Source organism: Drosophila subpulchrella, chromosome 3R, assembly GCF_014743375.2.
Source record: "Drosophila subpulchrella strain 33 F10 #4 breed RU33 chromosome 3R, RU_Dsub_v1.1 Primary Assembly, whole genome shotgun sequence".
In the NCBI taxonomy this organism is placed as follows: Eukaryota; Metazoa; Arthropoda; class Insecta; order Diptera; family Drosophilidae; genus Drosophila; species Drosophila subpulchrella.
Window position 1 is genome coordinate 14506065 of NC_050609.1, and position 14839 is coordinate 14520903.

The 14839-nt window shown below is 51.2% G+C and overlaps 4 protein-coding genes across 5 annotated transcripts; 1 reads left to right on the forward strand and 3 right to left on the reverse strand.

The window, feature by feature from the left end:
- Nucleotides 1–288: 288 nt before the first annotated feature.
- On the forward strand, nt 289–1637 carry LOC119555463 (dnaJ homolog subfamily C member 8). Of its 2 annotated transcripts, none has more exons than XM_037866872.1 (3): nt 289–443; nt 578–898; nt 1109–1637. In XM_037866872.1, the coding sequence occupies exons 1-3, from the start codon at nt 375–377 to the stop codon at nt 1481–1483; spliced, it is 765 nt and encodes a 254-aa protein (XP_037722800.1). In that variant the 5' UTR covers nt 289–374; the 3' UTR covers nt 1484–1637. The 2 variants fall into 2 exon arrangements, with proteins under 2 accessions (XP_037722800.1, XP_037722809.1); XM_037866881.1 differs by having other exon boundaries at nt 302–443; nt 648–898.
- LOC119555456 (helicase SKI2W) lies at nt 1571–5474 on the reverse strand. Its single transcript, XM_037866860.1, has 3 exons — nt 3074–5474; nt 1947–3014; nt 1571–1881 (listed from the first exon to the last, which is right to left on the reverse strand). The coding sequence occupies exons 1-3, from the start codon at nt 5390–5392 to the stop codon at nt 1678–1680; spliced, it is 3591 nt and encodes a 1196-aa protein (XP_037722788.1). The 5' UTR covers nt 5393–5474; the 3' UTR covers nt 1571–1677.
- Nucleotides 5475–5753: 279 nt separating this feature from the next.
- LOC119545832 (uncharacterized protein C11D3.03c) lies at nt 5754–7097 on the reverse strand. Its single transcript, XM_037851749.1, has 2 exons — nt 6872–7097; nt 5754–6612 (listed from the first exon to the last, which is right to left on the reverse strand). Exons 1-2 carry the CDS (start codon nt 7004–7006, stop codon nt 5929–5931), a joined length of 819 nt encoding a protein of 272 aa, XP_037707677.1. The 5' UTR covers nt 7007–7097; the 3' UTR covers nt 5754–5928.
- A 104-nt stretch (nt 7098–7201) lies between these two features.
- LOC119545829 (nuclear pore complex protein Nup98-Nup96) lies at nt 7202–14646 on the reverse strand. The gene is made up of 9 exons (XM_037851734.1): nt 13921–14646; nt 11322–13859; nt 10736–11254; nt 10489–10671; nt 9928–10103; nt 9579–9861; nt 8514–9525; nt 8048–8457; nt 7202–7983 (listed from the first exon to the last, which is right to left on the reverse strand). Exons 1-9 carry the CDS (start codon nt 14198–14200, stop codon nt 7502–7504), a joined length of 5883 nt encoding a protein of 1960 aa, XP_037707662.1. The 5' UTR covers nt 14201–14646; the 3' UTR covers nt 7202–7501.
- Between the last annotated feature and the right edge of the window lie 193 nt (nt 14647–14839).

Sequence of the window (14839 nt, forward strand, 5' to 3'; positions counted from 1 at the left end):
GTTCAGCTAAACAAAAAACTTGTAAGTTAAATTCATAAAATAGATAAAAAAAGGAAAATGTGTAGAGAAATTATATCATTTGGTAAAGGTGCATCAGTGATTATTAGGCCCCTGGAAATTCTCTTATTTCAACTATAAACAAAATTGTTAATTTGAAAACCATTTATGTATTTTATATAGTAACGCTGATTTATTGAGAAAACCCCTTCCAAATCTCAGATATCGTTACCACCGATACTAAAACCTCGATAGTTTTTCAAAGCCCAGTTAATATATCGATAGCATCGCGTGGCATTGTCCCATCTCTACAGACTTGCATTTTTATCAGAAATTGTTGTAGGGAAAACGCAAAAAGCGTTGCTATTGTCGCAGCCATGTCCTCCTCTTCGACCAGAGACCAGCCGGGAACCTCCCAGGAGACGTTCGAGGACTTTTACACAGAAGTAAGTGTGGCGGGCGGAACCGCGGGCTCGCCCTTTTCACTGAGTCTGGCTCCTCCCAAGGCAGCCGCTCGAAACTAAAATAAACCATTATTATTATGTACACTTGAGTAAATGATTTTGTGCCTATATTGCAGGTGAAAGAAATTGAAAAACGTGATTCAGTTTTAACTCCTTCTCAACAAATTGATCGTTTACTTCGTCCAGGTTCAACGTACTTCAATCTCAATCCGTTTGAGGTGCTCCAAATCGAGCCCGAGGTCGAGGTGGCGGACATAAAAAAGCGCTACCGCACCTTGTCGATCCTCGTCCATCCAGACAAGAATCCCGACAACCAGGAGCGCGCTCAAATGGCATTCGATATTGTGTCGCGTTCCTGGAAGATCCTGGAGAACGAACTCACGCGCAAGAGGTGTCTGGAGGTGTACGAGGAGGCCAAGGGGCGAACGGATCAAATGGTGAGTCTCGGATCTGTGGGGATGCCAAGTCAAAGCAGCCTTATCGAGGAACTATGTATCTGTTTGGTGCTCTCCCGGGTACGGGGATATCTCTGTGGGAGGTTCCTTATTCTGTTTTCTCTATATGCACACTAAAATAAAATAAAATCCAACGTTAGAGCTGCTTTCTAATAAAGAACCATAATTTATTAATAATTATTTGCCTTTCAGATTGCAGAAAAGCGAAAAAAGCTCAAAAAGGAGGGTCGTCCCACAGAGCCCATTCCCGAGGACGATCCCACCAAGTACAAGCATGCCATATACGTGATGGTCATGAAGCTGTTCGCCGACATGGAGCGCCGGCGACAGAAGCTCGACCAGCGCGACCAGGAGGAGCGCAAGAGGAAGCGCGAAACCGAGATCGAGGAGATGGAGCGGATGAAGGCGGACCGCGAATGGCAACAGAACTTCGAGGAGTCGCGACAGAGCCGCGTCAATAGCTGGCATGACTTCCAGTCGGGCGCCAAAAAGTCCAAGAAGGCAAAGAAACAAAAGCATATGACCGGCATGATGGTGCCACCCAAGTTTAAGCCCGAGTCGCGATAATATTGCTTCCCAGCGCGGCGTCGATCCTGCTCTATCGCCAGACCACCTCCTCCTTCTCGCGTCGCGTTGCACATAAATATTTTTACATTTTTTTATAAGTATCCTTTGGAATTGTAATTGACACGTGCATAATGTATAGATGTAAGAAATCACATTTCTGTCTCGTCTTTCCTCTCGCGATCGAACTCCTCTCACTACAGTTCCGTGTACAGGGATGCGGTGAACACAATGTCGCGCTTGATGGCCGCCGACGCCTCTTCCATCTTGGACTGCAGTCCAGGATTGCCAATCCGTATGGCGGCCGTTTTGACATCGCGCAGGGTTTCGTCTAGCTGCTGGATGCATCGCACAATGATGCCCTCCTGCACCTCAGTCAGCTTCATAATCTCAGCAAAGGGCTGCGGATCAGATCAAGTGGATAATTAAGCGACACACATTATTGTACAAGAGAGCAAATGGTTACCTTGTTCCTGGCCCACTCGTAGACCACCTCGAGCAGGCCGAAGTTGAGACGATTTTCGGCCTCGATTGCAGCCTGGAAGCGCTGCTCCTCGGCAAGAATGGTATCGTTGATCTTCTCGAAGTCCGCCACGCACTTCTTCAAGGGCTCTGGTATGACTGGTTCGCCTTGGATCTTCGCCTGGAAGACGAGGCCGGAGAGCAGGGCGGCTATCTCAGCGGGCTCGAGATCGTTAAACATGTTGCACAGAATGAGCTCCGTAATGAGAAGCTCGTTCTGGCCCATCTCACAGGCCACCTTTCCCTTGAGTGTGACCTCGTCCAGTTCGTCTATGTACTTGAGAGCCCGAAGCACCTGCAACTTGTTGCAGTAGTCCGGATAGAGAGTCAGGTTTTTCGCGGAGTTCTTAAACCGCAACTCCTCGATATGGATCTCCAGCATCCGCCGCTCGTAGACCTTTGTAAATTCCTGCTCGAAGCCGGCGATGTTGGTGTGAGGCAGCAAGTCGCCCACCTGGCGGCCCAGATGATCTACGTAATTAAGCATTGCCACCTCGCTGTCTGCGTTCACGTTGATCTCCTTGGACAGGTTTACGTACTTGATGCTCTCCGGGTTGGCGATGTAACTCTCATTCAGCTGATGCAGCTCCGTCACAGCCTTGACCACGGTTCCCCCAGCCGGCGTGTCCTTGAAGCGCTCCAGCTGCCGCTGCTCCCAGTTCCGGATGATGACATCGGCATCGACTTTAAATGTGTTCTTCGTGATGCTTATAATGTCCATGGCCTTGATGTCCAGAACAGAGTGTCCTCCAATTCCCTCTGGCTGGAAGAATTTGTTCTTGGGCGTCAGGGAGAGTATTTTGTAATAGAGTTCGCCCCGCTGGAGGCTATCGCTATCCTTTGCTTTGAACTGATGGTCCAGCACTAGCACTTTATAGACGGTATCCTTGCCTGGGACGGATTTGGTGTTGAGTAGAATGGCCAGTTTGTTGTAATGCTTGCCCTGGGTAATGACAATGACGCGGCCAACCTTCAGCTCCTTCTGGATCTTGGCCTGGGTTACAATGAATTTCTGAAAGATATGAAATGGTTAAACTCATAATTTGATGCCGTTCTTAAACTTGGACCCACCATGATGCGGTGCTTCTCCTTCCAGTACTCGACGGCTTTGTCGTAAAAGTTGACGAGCGGCTGCAGGTGCTCGCCGAGGGTTTGGAGCATGGCGAACTTGTCCTCAGCGAGGCGCAGTTGCTTCTGCTGCGTGGGCAACTGCAGCTTCTGGTTAAACTCCTTAAAACTGAATTGCATGATATCCTCCACCTTGATACTCTCGATGCGCAGGCATGTGAGGATCACAGCATAGCGCAGGATGAATTGCGACTGCAGTTTCTCGGGCAGGCCGAGGATCATGGGCCGCAGCTCCATCGACGGTGGGACGTTTCCCTTGCACAACAGGATTACCGTACCCGTCTCGTCATGCCCTCTCCGTCCCGCCCTGCCGGCCATCTGGATGTACTCTCCTGGCTTAAGGTTGCGCATCTCCAGACCATCGAACTTTTTGCAGGAGTCAAAGACTACTGTGCGAGCGGGCATGTTAACACCCATTGCAAAAGTTTCAGTCGCGAAGAGCAGCTTCACCAGGCCATTTTGGAAGAGCATCTCCACGATCTCCTTGAGAATGGGCAGGATGCCGCTGTGATGCACCCCAATGCCCCGCTCCAAGGCGTCTTTGAGTACAAGGACCTGTGGAATAGTACGGTCCGGCGGCTTCAGTTTGGCCAGGCACTGCAGAAAGAACTTCTGCACTGCACCCTTCTCCTTTTCCGTATTCAGATCCACCGACTGCAGGGCGGCCACATTGGAGTCACACCGATTGCGGGACAGGGTGAAGGCCACCACGGGCATCTTGTTGTTGCGCCTCAGAAAGTCAATTAATCCGATCCAGGTGTACTGCTCCTGCTTGGCATTCACGTAGTTCTTTGGACCGCCTCCGCCGCCCTTGGCCTTGCCCTGCATCTCCTTTTTGCGCTCCACGGCCTTCTCGTAGTTACCCTGCAGATATTTGCCATGGGCGTCCACCAGCAGAAAGATGTCGTCGCGGCTCTTGCCCCCGGCTCCAGTGTAGAGGAAGTGAGTCAAAGGTACTGGTCTCTTTAGGGTACTAATAACATATACCTTTCTTTTCTTGGTACTCCCCACCCAGTCCGCCAGTTCCAAGGTATTCGGCACAGTCGCACTCAGCATTATGATGTTGACATGATCCGGCAGGAGGATAATGACCTCCTCCCAGACATGACCTCTCTCCGGGTTGTTGATGTAGTGCACCTCGTCAAAGATCACCCACTCTAGATCTCGGGTAACTTCGCTGCCGCAGTACAGCATGGAGCGTAGGATCTCGGTGGTCATGATCAGGCAGGAGGCGGTGGGCTCTATCTGCAGGTCTCCCGTTATGAGTCCCACGTCCTTAAAGGTCTTGCGGAAGTCTCGGTACTTCTGATTGGACAGCGCCTTAATCGGCGACGTGTAGATGGTGCGGGTGAGATCCCGCTTGGACAGGGCGATGGCGTATTCAGCCACCACAGTCTTTCCGGCAGAGGTGTGGGCTGCAACAAAGACATATTGTCGCTGTTCCAGCTTGAGAATGGCCTGCTTCTGGAAGACGTCCAGCTCGAAGGGGAATTCCATGGCCGGGCAGGGTATCTGCTCCTTAAAGTCGTTGATTGGTTGGCTAATGTCCACCATCTCGGCCCAGTCGCTCTTGAAGCTCTTCGTGGTGGTGGAGATGTTTAGCACTGGCTTCAGGTCAGCCTTCATGATCTGATCGTCCACGTCCTGGAACTCCTCAGAGGGAAATTGAACGTTCCGTTGGCTGGGATTTGGAGGGAGACCAGAGGAGCTTGACTCCTCAGTTCGCGTAAGCTTCATCCACTCCTGGACGTCCAGGTCCTGCTCTAGGTTCTCCAACAGGTCCACGTTACTGGAATCGGGGACAACAGGTGGCAGTGAAACAGGCTGCGACTGGGAGAAGTCGTGGCCAGAGCTAAAGCCCGGTGGCACCGTCAGCAGCTTGTCCCCGAACTGGAAGCTGTCCACATCCAGGGCGGCGATCTGCTGGCGCTGCTCATCGAAACCGCCTGGCCAGAATGGAAAGTTGGAGTGGGAGCCGCGCGTCGCCTCCTCCAGCAGACCCGGCTCCCGCTGCATGGACATCGAGTTGTTGGCATTGGCGCCCACATCCTCCAGGTCCACCTCCACGAACTCGAGTATTTGGCCACTCTGATCCCGACGAGGGGCCAGCTTAGTGCTTCCCGGGCAGCGGGGCACATGCAACAGGCGCATCGGATCGAACTGGCGGGGCAAAACATCGGGCAGAGGATTGTGAAGGGAAAGCTCCGGGTGCAGGATGTAGTTGCGCAGTCGCTCCAGGTTCTCGCCCCTAATCTCACTCATTTTAATCGTTTGTTCCACGCAAAAATCTGTTTGTTTAGCATTTGCCAAAAGTCGAACAAAAAGACAACAAAAGAGTCGGCAGAACAATTCGATAGACTGGTCACCCTAGAAATCGAGATTCAGTGGCGTTCCGAAACTCACCTCTTTGAGGTGAATTAAATCATTAAAATGTAATGCAATTAAATAATTTAATATTTTGTTTAATTTTGGACTTTCATTTTAATAATTTTGTGTTTTAATCATTTATAAACTTCTTCCCATTAATCAGGATTTCTTCTAAAAGTAACCTTACGTCCTTAAATAGGTGTTCCTTAGTTCTCAAACTTGATAATATAAATATATTAAATAAAAACTCAATACATATTGCAATAACTCAATGTTTAATAATAAATTTGTAAACAAGTGTTTAAGCTGATCAGGTGAGTAAAATTCGTCACTACGTGTCAACAGATCTTGCTCATCTCTAATCGTATCCACTGTTTACATAAATGGCACTCTGAATCAGGTTTCTCCACACCAAATACAAACGAGTCGAGTTACTTTCGACGGAAAACCTCGACCTTGAGGGGGTGGCACTTGTCGTCCGGCACTTCGGCGCCCACCTGGATGGAGACGTCGCCCTGGGGACAGGCGCTCAGGGCCACCAACAGATTCATGTCGGCCACGAACTCAATAAAATCCCCTTTGCGGGCGGGACTCGGCTTGCAGAAGTACTGATGCGTCTCCCGGGTGAATCCAGTGCACATGAAGATGTTCCACACGTCGTGCACGTCCTGCTCGGTCAGTCCGCGCTCCTCCACCACCGCTTTGACCAGGGAACTGTGGCAACTGCCCACCCGATCCTTGCCCGTGATCAGCTTGTAGGTGTAGTCGTCGCAGCGGGTTCCAATCACGTCGTGCAGGGCACCACCATCCTCGTCAATTCCATAGGAGGCGAGGGAGTCGAACACAAAGGTGGCCATGGGACGCAGGTGGGGCAGGCAGCTCCACAGGCGATCGTAGACACGCAGGTGCGACGAGTGCAGCTGGCGCGTCTTGCCCGAGTAGAAGCGCTCGGCGGTGTTCTCCAGGTTCCAGAAGTTCATGTCGCCCACCTGGCTGCCTTCGTGGATAGTGACGCGGCACAAGTCGCCCGCCTGCATTGTCCAGGTGCGAGCCTCCCGCTTGGGCACCACGAGCGTCTCCACCAGATCCCCAGTCAGAGCCTGATAGCGTTTATCCTGAAATAGGATTTGTTTTCCATTATTAGGGGGGATTGACATCAAGGGGTATACCATTTGTGGGGAATTATAAGCACATAACTTATCAATGGATCTTTTATTTTCCAAAGCTATGCTGAATTTTGGCATATCATTTAATGAAAAATATGTCTCTAACTTCAAGATAGTCAAAAAAGAAAAAGTGCTTGTAATTCTCTAAAGATAACTTACCGCCCCGGTGATTTATAGAGGAACCCCCTTAAACCCCCGATAAACTTACATCGTATTCCTCCCTCGAAACAATCGACGCCTCAGGCTTATCATAGCAAACCACAGGGGAGTGCTTCTCGTAGGTGCGGGGCTTGGAATCGCGTCCACACCAGGGAGCGGGAGCAGCAGGAGCAACAGCGGCCATGACTACCGACAATAGTTTGACACTAGATACAATAGGAGGGCACCTCTTTTTCCAGAGAGTAAATACGTTGTGGTCTTATCAGAGACCGAAAGCGAACTGATCTAGCTCTACAGCTGGACGGATCAGGTTAGATTCCAACAGAGCTTTCGATAGACACAGCTTTGCTCTATCGGATTTGAAATGATTCCGATTCGCTTATCGTTGTTAAAAACACAGTTTATTTACTTTCTTATGACACTAAATTTAAGAATTTCGACCGAGAGCGATCAAAAAGAAATCAATTAAACAAATCAACAAAAATATTATTCTTCTGGTCTTTTCTGACGAAACGTTTTTAACTATGAAGCAGTCACGAATGAATGATGCTAGCACTCGAACCTATCCTACAGCTGGCCTTCTAGCCTTTGCGAGGGAAATGCTAATCCATGGATTATACCTAAATTATTTCAAACCTAAACTAAACATTGTATCTCCAAGCTTTGTGTTTTTCTGCTCCTATGTCTCCATCATGGTAGGCTGCTGCTTCTCGCTGAATGGTTGCTCGTTCTCAATCTTCTCCAGGAGCTCCTCCAGCAAGATACGCAGCTCCTTCGAGGAGAACTCCTGCGGCAGCGGCAGTCGTTCCAGGGCCACCTTCAGAACTGAGGATGGCTCCATTTCGGGGCAGACAATGCACATGCCATGCACCAGACAACTGAGGCTCTGCGAGATCTCGCTCTGGCACAGGCGGTGTTTGGAGGTGGGACACGGCAGCAGGCTGATGCGCGAACAGAGTTCGCTTAGCTGAGGCTTCAGGTTTTCCCATCGCGCATTAATGTCCGCAATATTGGTCACATTGCGGATCTGCTTAAACTTGGCACTGATGTCGATAAAATCCAGAAAGATCTGGCCCTGGTTGGCCCAGTTGGGCACTCGGATGCTGCTGCCCTTGGTGTCCTCGAACTGAATGAGCAAGCTGTGCAGGTACTCCATTTTTCCTGCAAGGTAGGAAGAGAAAAAATTTAATATCTTGGGGACAGCTATATATAACAATGAGCTAACCGTTTATGATCGCATCAGGAGCAATGTGTTGGAAGATGACATCGTGCGCCGGTGCAAAGTGTTTGGCCTTTAGGAGATACTTGGCTTGAAGATGATGTTTTCCTGATGCTCCCGCCTTTACCGCCTTTGCATAGTCCACCCATGACATCGGAACACCCAACTCTTCGACTACAAAGCGCTCTTCCGCATTTAGTGGTACCTTTGCGGACACGCTGACATTTCGTTGAAGCATCTGCTGGACTGCTCGTTCCCTCTGGGGTCGTCGCTTAATGTGCAACAGAACAAAGATGCTCCACTGCCAGAGCCCTTCGTTCTCCAGCTGGCTAGCGAAGTCCACCGAGAGACGCGCCTCTGTCAAAGGCGAACAGTGGCGGTAACCAAGAGCTCGCAGAGTTTGTAATAGCAGCCAGCTAAAATTAGAAAATTCAAATTATTTCTATTCTTTTTTTAATATCTCTAAACTCACCTTAGACGGAAGTCCATTGGATCGGCGGTATGTGTGATCGGGTTGAGGGTTTCTTCCAAGGAATGCGTGCGCTTGGAGTACAGCTGGAGCACGTGGTAGCGCAGATCGTAGACGGGTTTCTTAGTATCAGTGGGTGCATCCTTGTAGCTGGGTTTTGGGGGCTCTGCATAACACTCCTCCGCTTGGAAGGCGTTGTTATAAGCATTGAGGGCATCCGTAATGGTGGAGGTCGGGGATGTGAAGTACCACAGTTGCATGGCTACCACTGTCAGCCAGTTGTTGTCCTCCAGCAAATTGATAGCGCCCTTGGAGGACTGCATCATGGGCACTCCGGCTGCCAGCATGTACATTTTAAGACGCTCCAGGTCGATGTACTTATCCGACTTGCTCTGCTGCCAGGCATAGAGCTGCTCCTCCATCAGCAGCCGGAAGACAGCTCCGGAACTGAGTTGCGCTAGCATGAGAGCCAGGTTGGCATCATCATAGTTGATCGCCAACTCACAAGCCTCGTTTACACGGTGGCAGCTAAGCAACTCCAACATGTGATCGAGGTAGCTGTGGCTGCTCACCTTCTTGGAAAGCAGATCCTTGCCCATCAGCGTATTCTCAAGCCACTCGGAAAGCAAATTGCGACGACACATGACCATGTAGTGGGAGTTCTTCTCCAGGTCTACCAGTTCATCGTGATCGCCCCAGAGAGCGAACAGAAGCGACCACACGGACACGGCGTAGTCCTCTTTGAGGCCAGCATTTCTCTGCTTAAGCGATTCGGAGAAGTGCTTCGAAACTAGTTTTGTGCCGCTGTCTGGATGTATGTACGGACACTCACTGTCCTCCACCTTTACGGAGAGGCAGTCGCTCAACTGAACCTCCAGATGGGGAACAATGCTCTCTCGGATACCCTCGTTGCCCTTGACCATGTTAAACTGCACCAGCTGCATTACATTGGGCGACATATCAGTGGCTAAGCGAGGAGCGAATACCATGGAGGCGGGAAGAGCTGGTCCGGTAACTAAAGCAAACGAAATTATTATAAATTGACCCCTCATATTTTGTCAGACTTACATTCTTTTAGGTTCCGCATGTTGTTGAACGTGTTGGGCAGCACCAAAGAATTCTGCGGCCCAAAGCTAAGCTTGAAGCTGCGACCTTTGTAGAATCCCAGATCGGCGACCCACTTGTCGCGCATTTCATGAGCAATGGATCTGGGCAAGGGAACCGTGGTGGCGTGCACTTTAACTGGAGCCACCTTGGGCTTGCACACAAACTTGAAGGCTTTGGCCACTGCCAACTCTGACTTTTTCTCCTTGACTGCAGCCACAATGCTTCCAGTTGCCATCGACGAAGTCTAAAATACGTGATGACGGATACGGATGATTAATGGGGTTTGAGGCTATGGGTTTTTACAATGTACCTCCTCGTAATGGGCATCACACATCAGGCTGGCCTCAGAGACAGAGGAAGAGACCGGCAGAGCAGGTGATGGGTGTCCAAAATCGTATTGACTCGAGCTCTCAGAAGCGCCATCTTTCCAAGCACTAGGTTCCACATTGAAAAACTTGCGGTGACGAAGGAGTCGTCCAGCTGGCTCTGAAGAGATTCATGAGTATTGTTCAAATTTTGAGTGATTGTGCACTGATTTTTAATATATGTAATGGTATAATTTAAGTGATAATGATTTACCATTGAACTAAGCAGAATTCATTTATTAAGATAAAAGCTTTTTAAACTTTATTATGTTATTATTTAATAAACATATTTTACTTTTAGAAAGTTAACATTTGAATAAATATTGATATTGACAAAGATCAAGAACCATTAAATCTCGTTGGAAGTTAACAATACATATTTAGCTCGACAATTAACCATTAACATTATAAGATCTAGATACTACAAAAAATATACACATTCTGAATAATATTCTTTAAATATTTGCATTCCTTGATTGAAAGGCATCAAGAGATTGTCCACCTACCCATGGGCTCATCCTCGCTGGCGTTGTCCTCCACAAAAAAGGACGACTTCATCAGCTGCATTTTGTGCGGCTCGTTTCCCACCATATCCTGGGCCAAAGTAACTATGGGGCTGGTGATACTTGGACGATGACGCGGAGCATCGAACATGGAGAAGTCAGAGTTAGCACCAGCTTGGAAAAATTCTGTGAGTACGCATTAAATTACATCGAATTAAATTAAAGACCTTTATAGAGAGTATCTACGTACGTGTTTTATCCATCAACAGGAACTCGGCGGTGTCGTCCATTGGTCGGAATCCGCTGGCTACTCCAGCGACCAAGGCCTTGGGATCCAAGCTACGGGCGGCGTCCTCCGAAATCTTCTGCGCCTGGCGCAGCGAGTTGAGGGTCATCTTTTCTGCGTTTGCTCGTTGTTGGACCTCGATAGCCGTCATTTTGGCCTTCTTCGGGTCGGTGGGCACCTCGTCCTCCTCGTCACTGTCGCCCAGGCCATATTTAGAGAAATGTTTGACGCGGAAGACCCAACTGCCCGTTTCTGGACGGTATTCTATAAAGCGCGTATCGTTCTTATCGCACACACGGCGCAGCTTGCCCTCCCAGTCCATCTCGAGCAGGCGTTGCGGCTCCTTGATGGCCTCGTGCTTGGTCTTGTCCAGTGGCCACACTTGGTCCAAAGTGACTTGAGCATCTCGGTTTAGGCCGTGCCCAATGGGCGGTTTGTTGTCGTCGTCAGGATAAATGATGATCTCCTTATTGCGGAAGTGGACTGCAAAGAGTGGTGATACAAAATGCAATTAGCAAACGAAACATAATAGAACACACAAATCTCTTACCAATCTCATCGAGGTTCAGGCCAGCCACATCCATCTCCTTTCCGAAGAAAACATTGCCGTATCCTTCGCGACCCACCGTGAAGTTTGGAACCACACAGGATCCGTCTTCGGCCAAATAGGAGCGTAGGTCGTCCAGCGATGGGATTGTATAGTAACCCACACGTCGCAGCACAATGCCTGTGGGATGGGACTCGTAGTCGCCGGCCTCGGCAGCAGCTGCCTCAATGGCAAGGCGGGATCGGTTCGCGGCAGAATCATCAGCCTCATGAGACCGGCTCGAAAACACGCTGTCGTTGGCCTGCTCCGATGTAAATGTTTCCCGTCGTGCAATGGTGCTACCCTGATCCTCGAACGGGTTTTCCGGGATGGTGGACACCGAAAGGCGAACGGTCGACGAGGGTCGGTATGTATCCAGCGGCTTGCGGGGCACCAGCTCGTTCAGGGTGCTGTTATGGGGCGATCCCTGGTCCAATCCGGTCTGAATATTATGCTGACGTACCTTCTCAAGGTTGTTGGGATGCAGCCATGACTCACGACGACTGATATCCTGGCTTTCCCGTCCATTTGCTGTTCCGGGAGAGTTCCCTGCTGGTGGTGCTGGTTCACTAGGAATGGCTCCGCCGAAGGATTCGCGTTCTTTGCCGGGAGTTGCCGCTTTGGGACGAGACAGCGGAGTGTTGGGAGCGCTGCCAATGGAGTTGGACGGATTTGCGCTCTCTACGTTCCTTACTTTGGGCTTAATAACCAAACGCTTGGCATTGGGCTTAAGATTGAAGCCTTCCACTGTCGCATCGAACTCCTCGAGACCATCGAACAGTGATTTTTTGTTCAGGGTGCTGCCCAGCGCCTTCACCTTTACTGGGGCTGGACTGTTCTTGGTGGCTATCTTGTACTGATTGCTGCTCATGTCCAGCACTGCCTGCTGGGCAGCTGGATTTGTGGCCCTGGTTGCGTCTGCCTCGTCGCTGTGCTTCAGATCCTTGAAAATGGGCGAATCTCCGTAGGGCGATGTGACCCTGGCCAGGATCTGCTGATGTATGGGCTGGTGCGAGGGCGTCATAATACCTATTGTAGGCTGAGCGCCCATGAGACCTCCGGTTAACGAGTTGTTCGTTCCCATTCCAAAGCCGCCCCCGCCCAAGGAACCACCGACGCCTCCGAAGCCGCTAGTACCGCCTCCAAATAATCCGCCTGTTGGAGCAGCTCCCGTGCCACCCAAGGTTGTGGTTCCTCCGCCGAATAGACCTCCTGCCGGCTTGGCCGTATTCCCGAAAAGCGATCCTCCCGTGTTGCCTGCGTTGAAATTAAGAGGTGCTGCGCTGGTGGTTCCAAAACCTCCGAATCCCGAGGTGGCTGGCTTGTTCATACCCGAGTTGAAGAGACCTCCTCCTGTTGCGGCTGTGCTGGTGTTGAGGCCAAAGTTTGAGAACGGGGTGCTGGCAGTGGAGGTGGCTCCGAAGGCGGGCGCAGCGAAGCTTGTTGCTGCCTTGTTTCCGAAGAGTCCTCCGCCTGCGGTGCTCGTGGCTGGAGCTCCAAAACCAAATCCTGTTGTGGCTGCGGGTTGAGAGGTACCAAGCCCAAAGGCCGACTTGTTGGGATCGGCGGCAGGTGTAGCTCCGAATAGAGAAGTCTGCTGCGTTGCGCCAGCAGTGGAGCCGAATCCTCCAAATCCGGTGTTCGTTTGCCCGAAAGCTGGAGCTGCACTGGTTGCAGGTGCCTGTCCAAACAAACTTCCACCCTGCCCAAAGGCGGGCTTTGCTCCGAAAGGATTTGATGCGTCTGCTGCCGGGGCGGCAAATGGCGTGGTGGTTGCGGCTCCAAAGGGCTTCTGCAGGAAGTTGTTCTGCTGGGCCGGTGCCCCGAAGGCACTATTAGTCGCCGGCTGTTGCCCAAAGGCGGTGGTTCCAAACATGCTCTTATTCTCGGTCACCGTCTGGCCAAACAGACCCGTGCTCGGCTGAGCAGTGTTGCCAAACAATCCACCGGCCGCCGGCTGGGCGGGCTGGGTCACCTGACTGCCGAATCCGAAGGCCCCTGGAGCACTGCCCGCCTGCGGGCCCTTGCGCCCACACATATAGTCTTCCAGGCGCAGCTCCTCCAGCGACTTGCCCTCGTACTCCTTCATGGCCGTGATGCAGTGCTGCTTGGTGTTCACACTATTCGGCTGTCCGCTCTTCATCAGCGTATCGGTGCCCAGGGTGGGCTGGTACTTGACCACGGCTGTGCCCGTATTGACCCCGGCAGCCCCCACAGCGGTGGCCTGGGGCTGGGCAAAGGCCGAGGCGGTGCCGCTGCCGAAGACACTTGTGGTCGTGGGCGCCGTGGTACCAAAGGATCCGAATCCCGTCGTGCTGGTCGCGGCAGCCGGTTGGCCAAACAAAGAACTCGTGGGCTGGGCCGCAGCCGTCTGTCCAAAGGCCGTCATTGTCGGCTTGGCGGCTCCAAAGGCGGGAAGCGTCGACTGGCCGAAGAGGGAGGTGCTCCCAGCCGCCTGGGTGGATCCAAAAATGTTCGAGGTCTGCTGCGGTTGCGAGAAGGCTGTAAGGAAAGGTATGGGACCATAAGTAACAAGAAAACCCTTCAATTGATCGTCTCTAACCTCCAAATGCCGTGGGCTGCGCTGTGGCGGTGCTCCCGAAGGCCGTGGACGTGTTGGCCCCGAATAGTCCTCCAGCTGGCTGCGCCGGCGTGGCCGCCGCCCCAAAGAGCGACTGCTGCGCCGGCTGGGCGGCAAAGGTTGAGGTGTTCCCAAACGCCGGGGCCGCCGGCTTGCCAAACGCCGACTGGCCAAACGGAGCGGCCGCCGAGGTGCCGCTGAAGCCGCCAAAGCTCGTGGCCGCCGGTGTGGCGCCGAAGGTGGGTTTCGTGCCGCCAAACATGTTGCTCACTGCCACTTCTCAGATAATAAACACATACACTCGGGAGCTCCCCTCCTTTGTTCTTCGACGGAATGCGAGTGAGCAATGCTGCGATTTCACCACGTTGCTCAATCTAGGGCGGCGGGGCCTGTGCGGATGTCGTCGGGGGCAGGCCAGGCTCCGCTTCAAACAAATAAACACTGGCGAATTTGTCAAGTCTGCAAAAACAGAGCGAGTCGGACGCAAACGGTGGACAGAAATGGCGCGCCGATTTTTTCACGATGTTAGGAAAATGCAGCGGGTTAAGTGTGGCCAGAGTGCCAAGCGCTGAAGAACACTACACTGCTACAAGAGGTGCGGAGTTATTTCAGCGAGTTCAAGATCTTTTTAAGTGTTTATTTACAAACAAATTAAGCTAATTGTTTCTTTCCAACTAAATTTACTTTGAATTTAATTTGAGCAATTTAAAACTGTGTTTACTTCCCAATTCTTTCAACAGTTTTTGTTATTGACTTTCAGTTAGTGTGACCACATTAACCTGCAATAACAGACTTTACACACTACCGCGTAATTGCCTCTGCACAAGTAGCTTAAAATCGCTGTTGCAGCCGCGAGTTTCCGTTAACGCAGTAACAGTTTTACACATTTTTAGGATTTGAA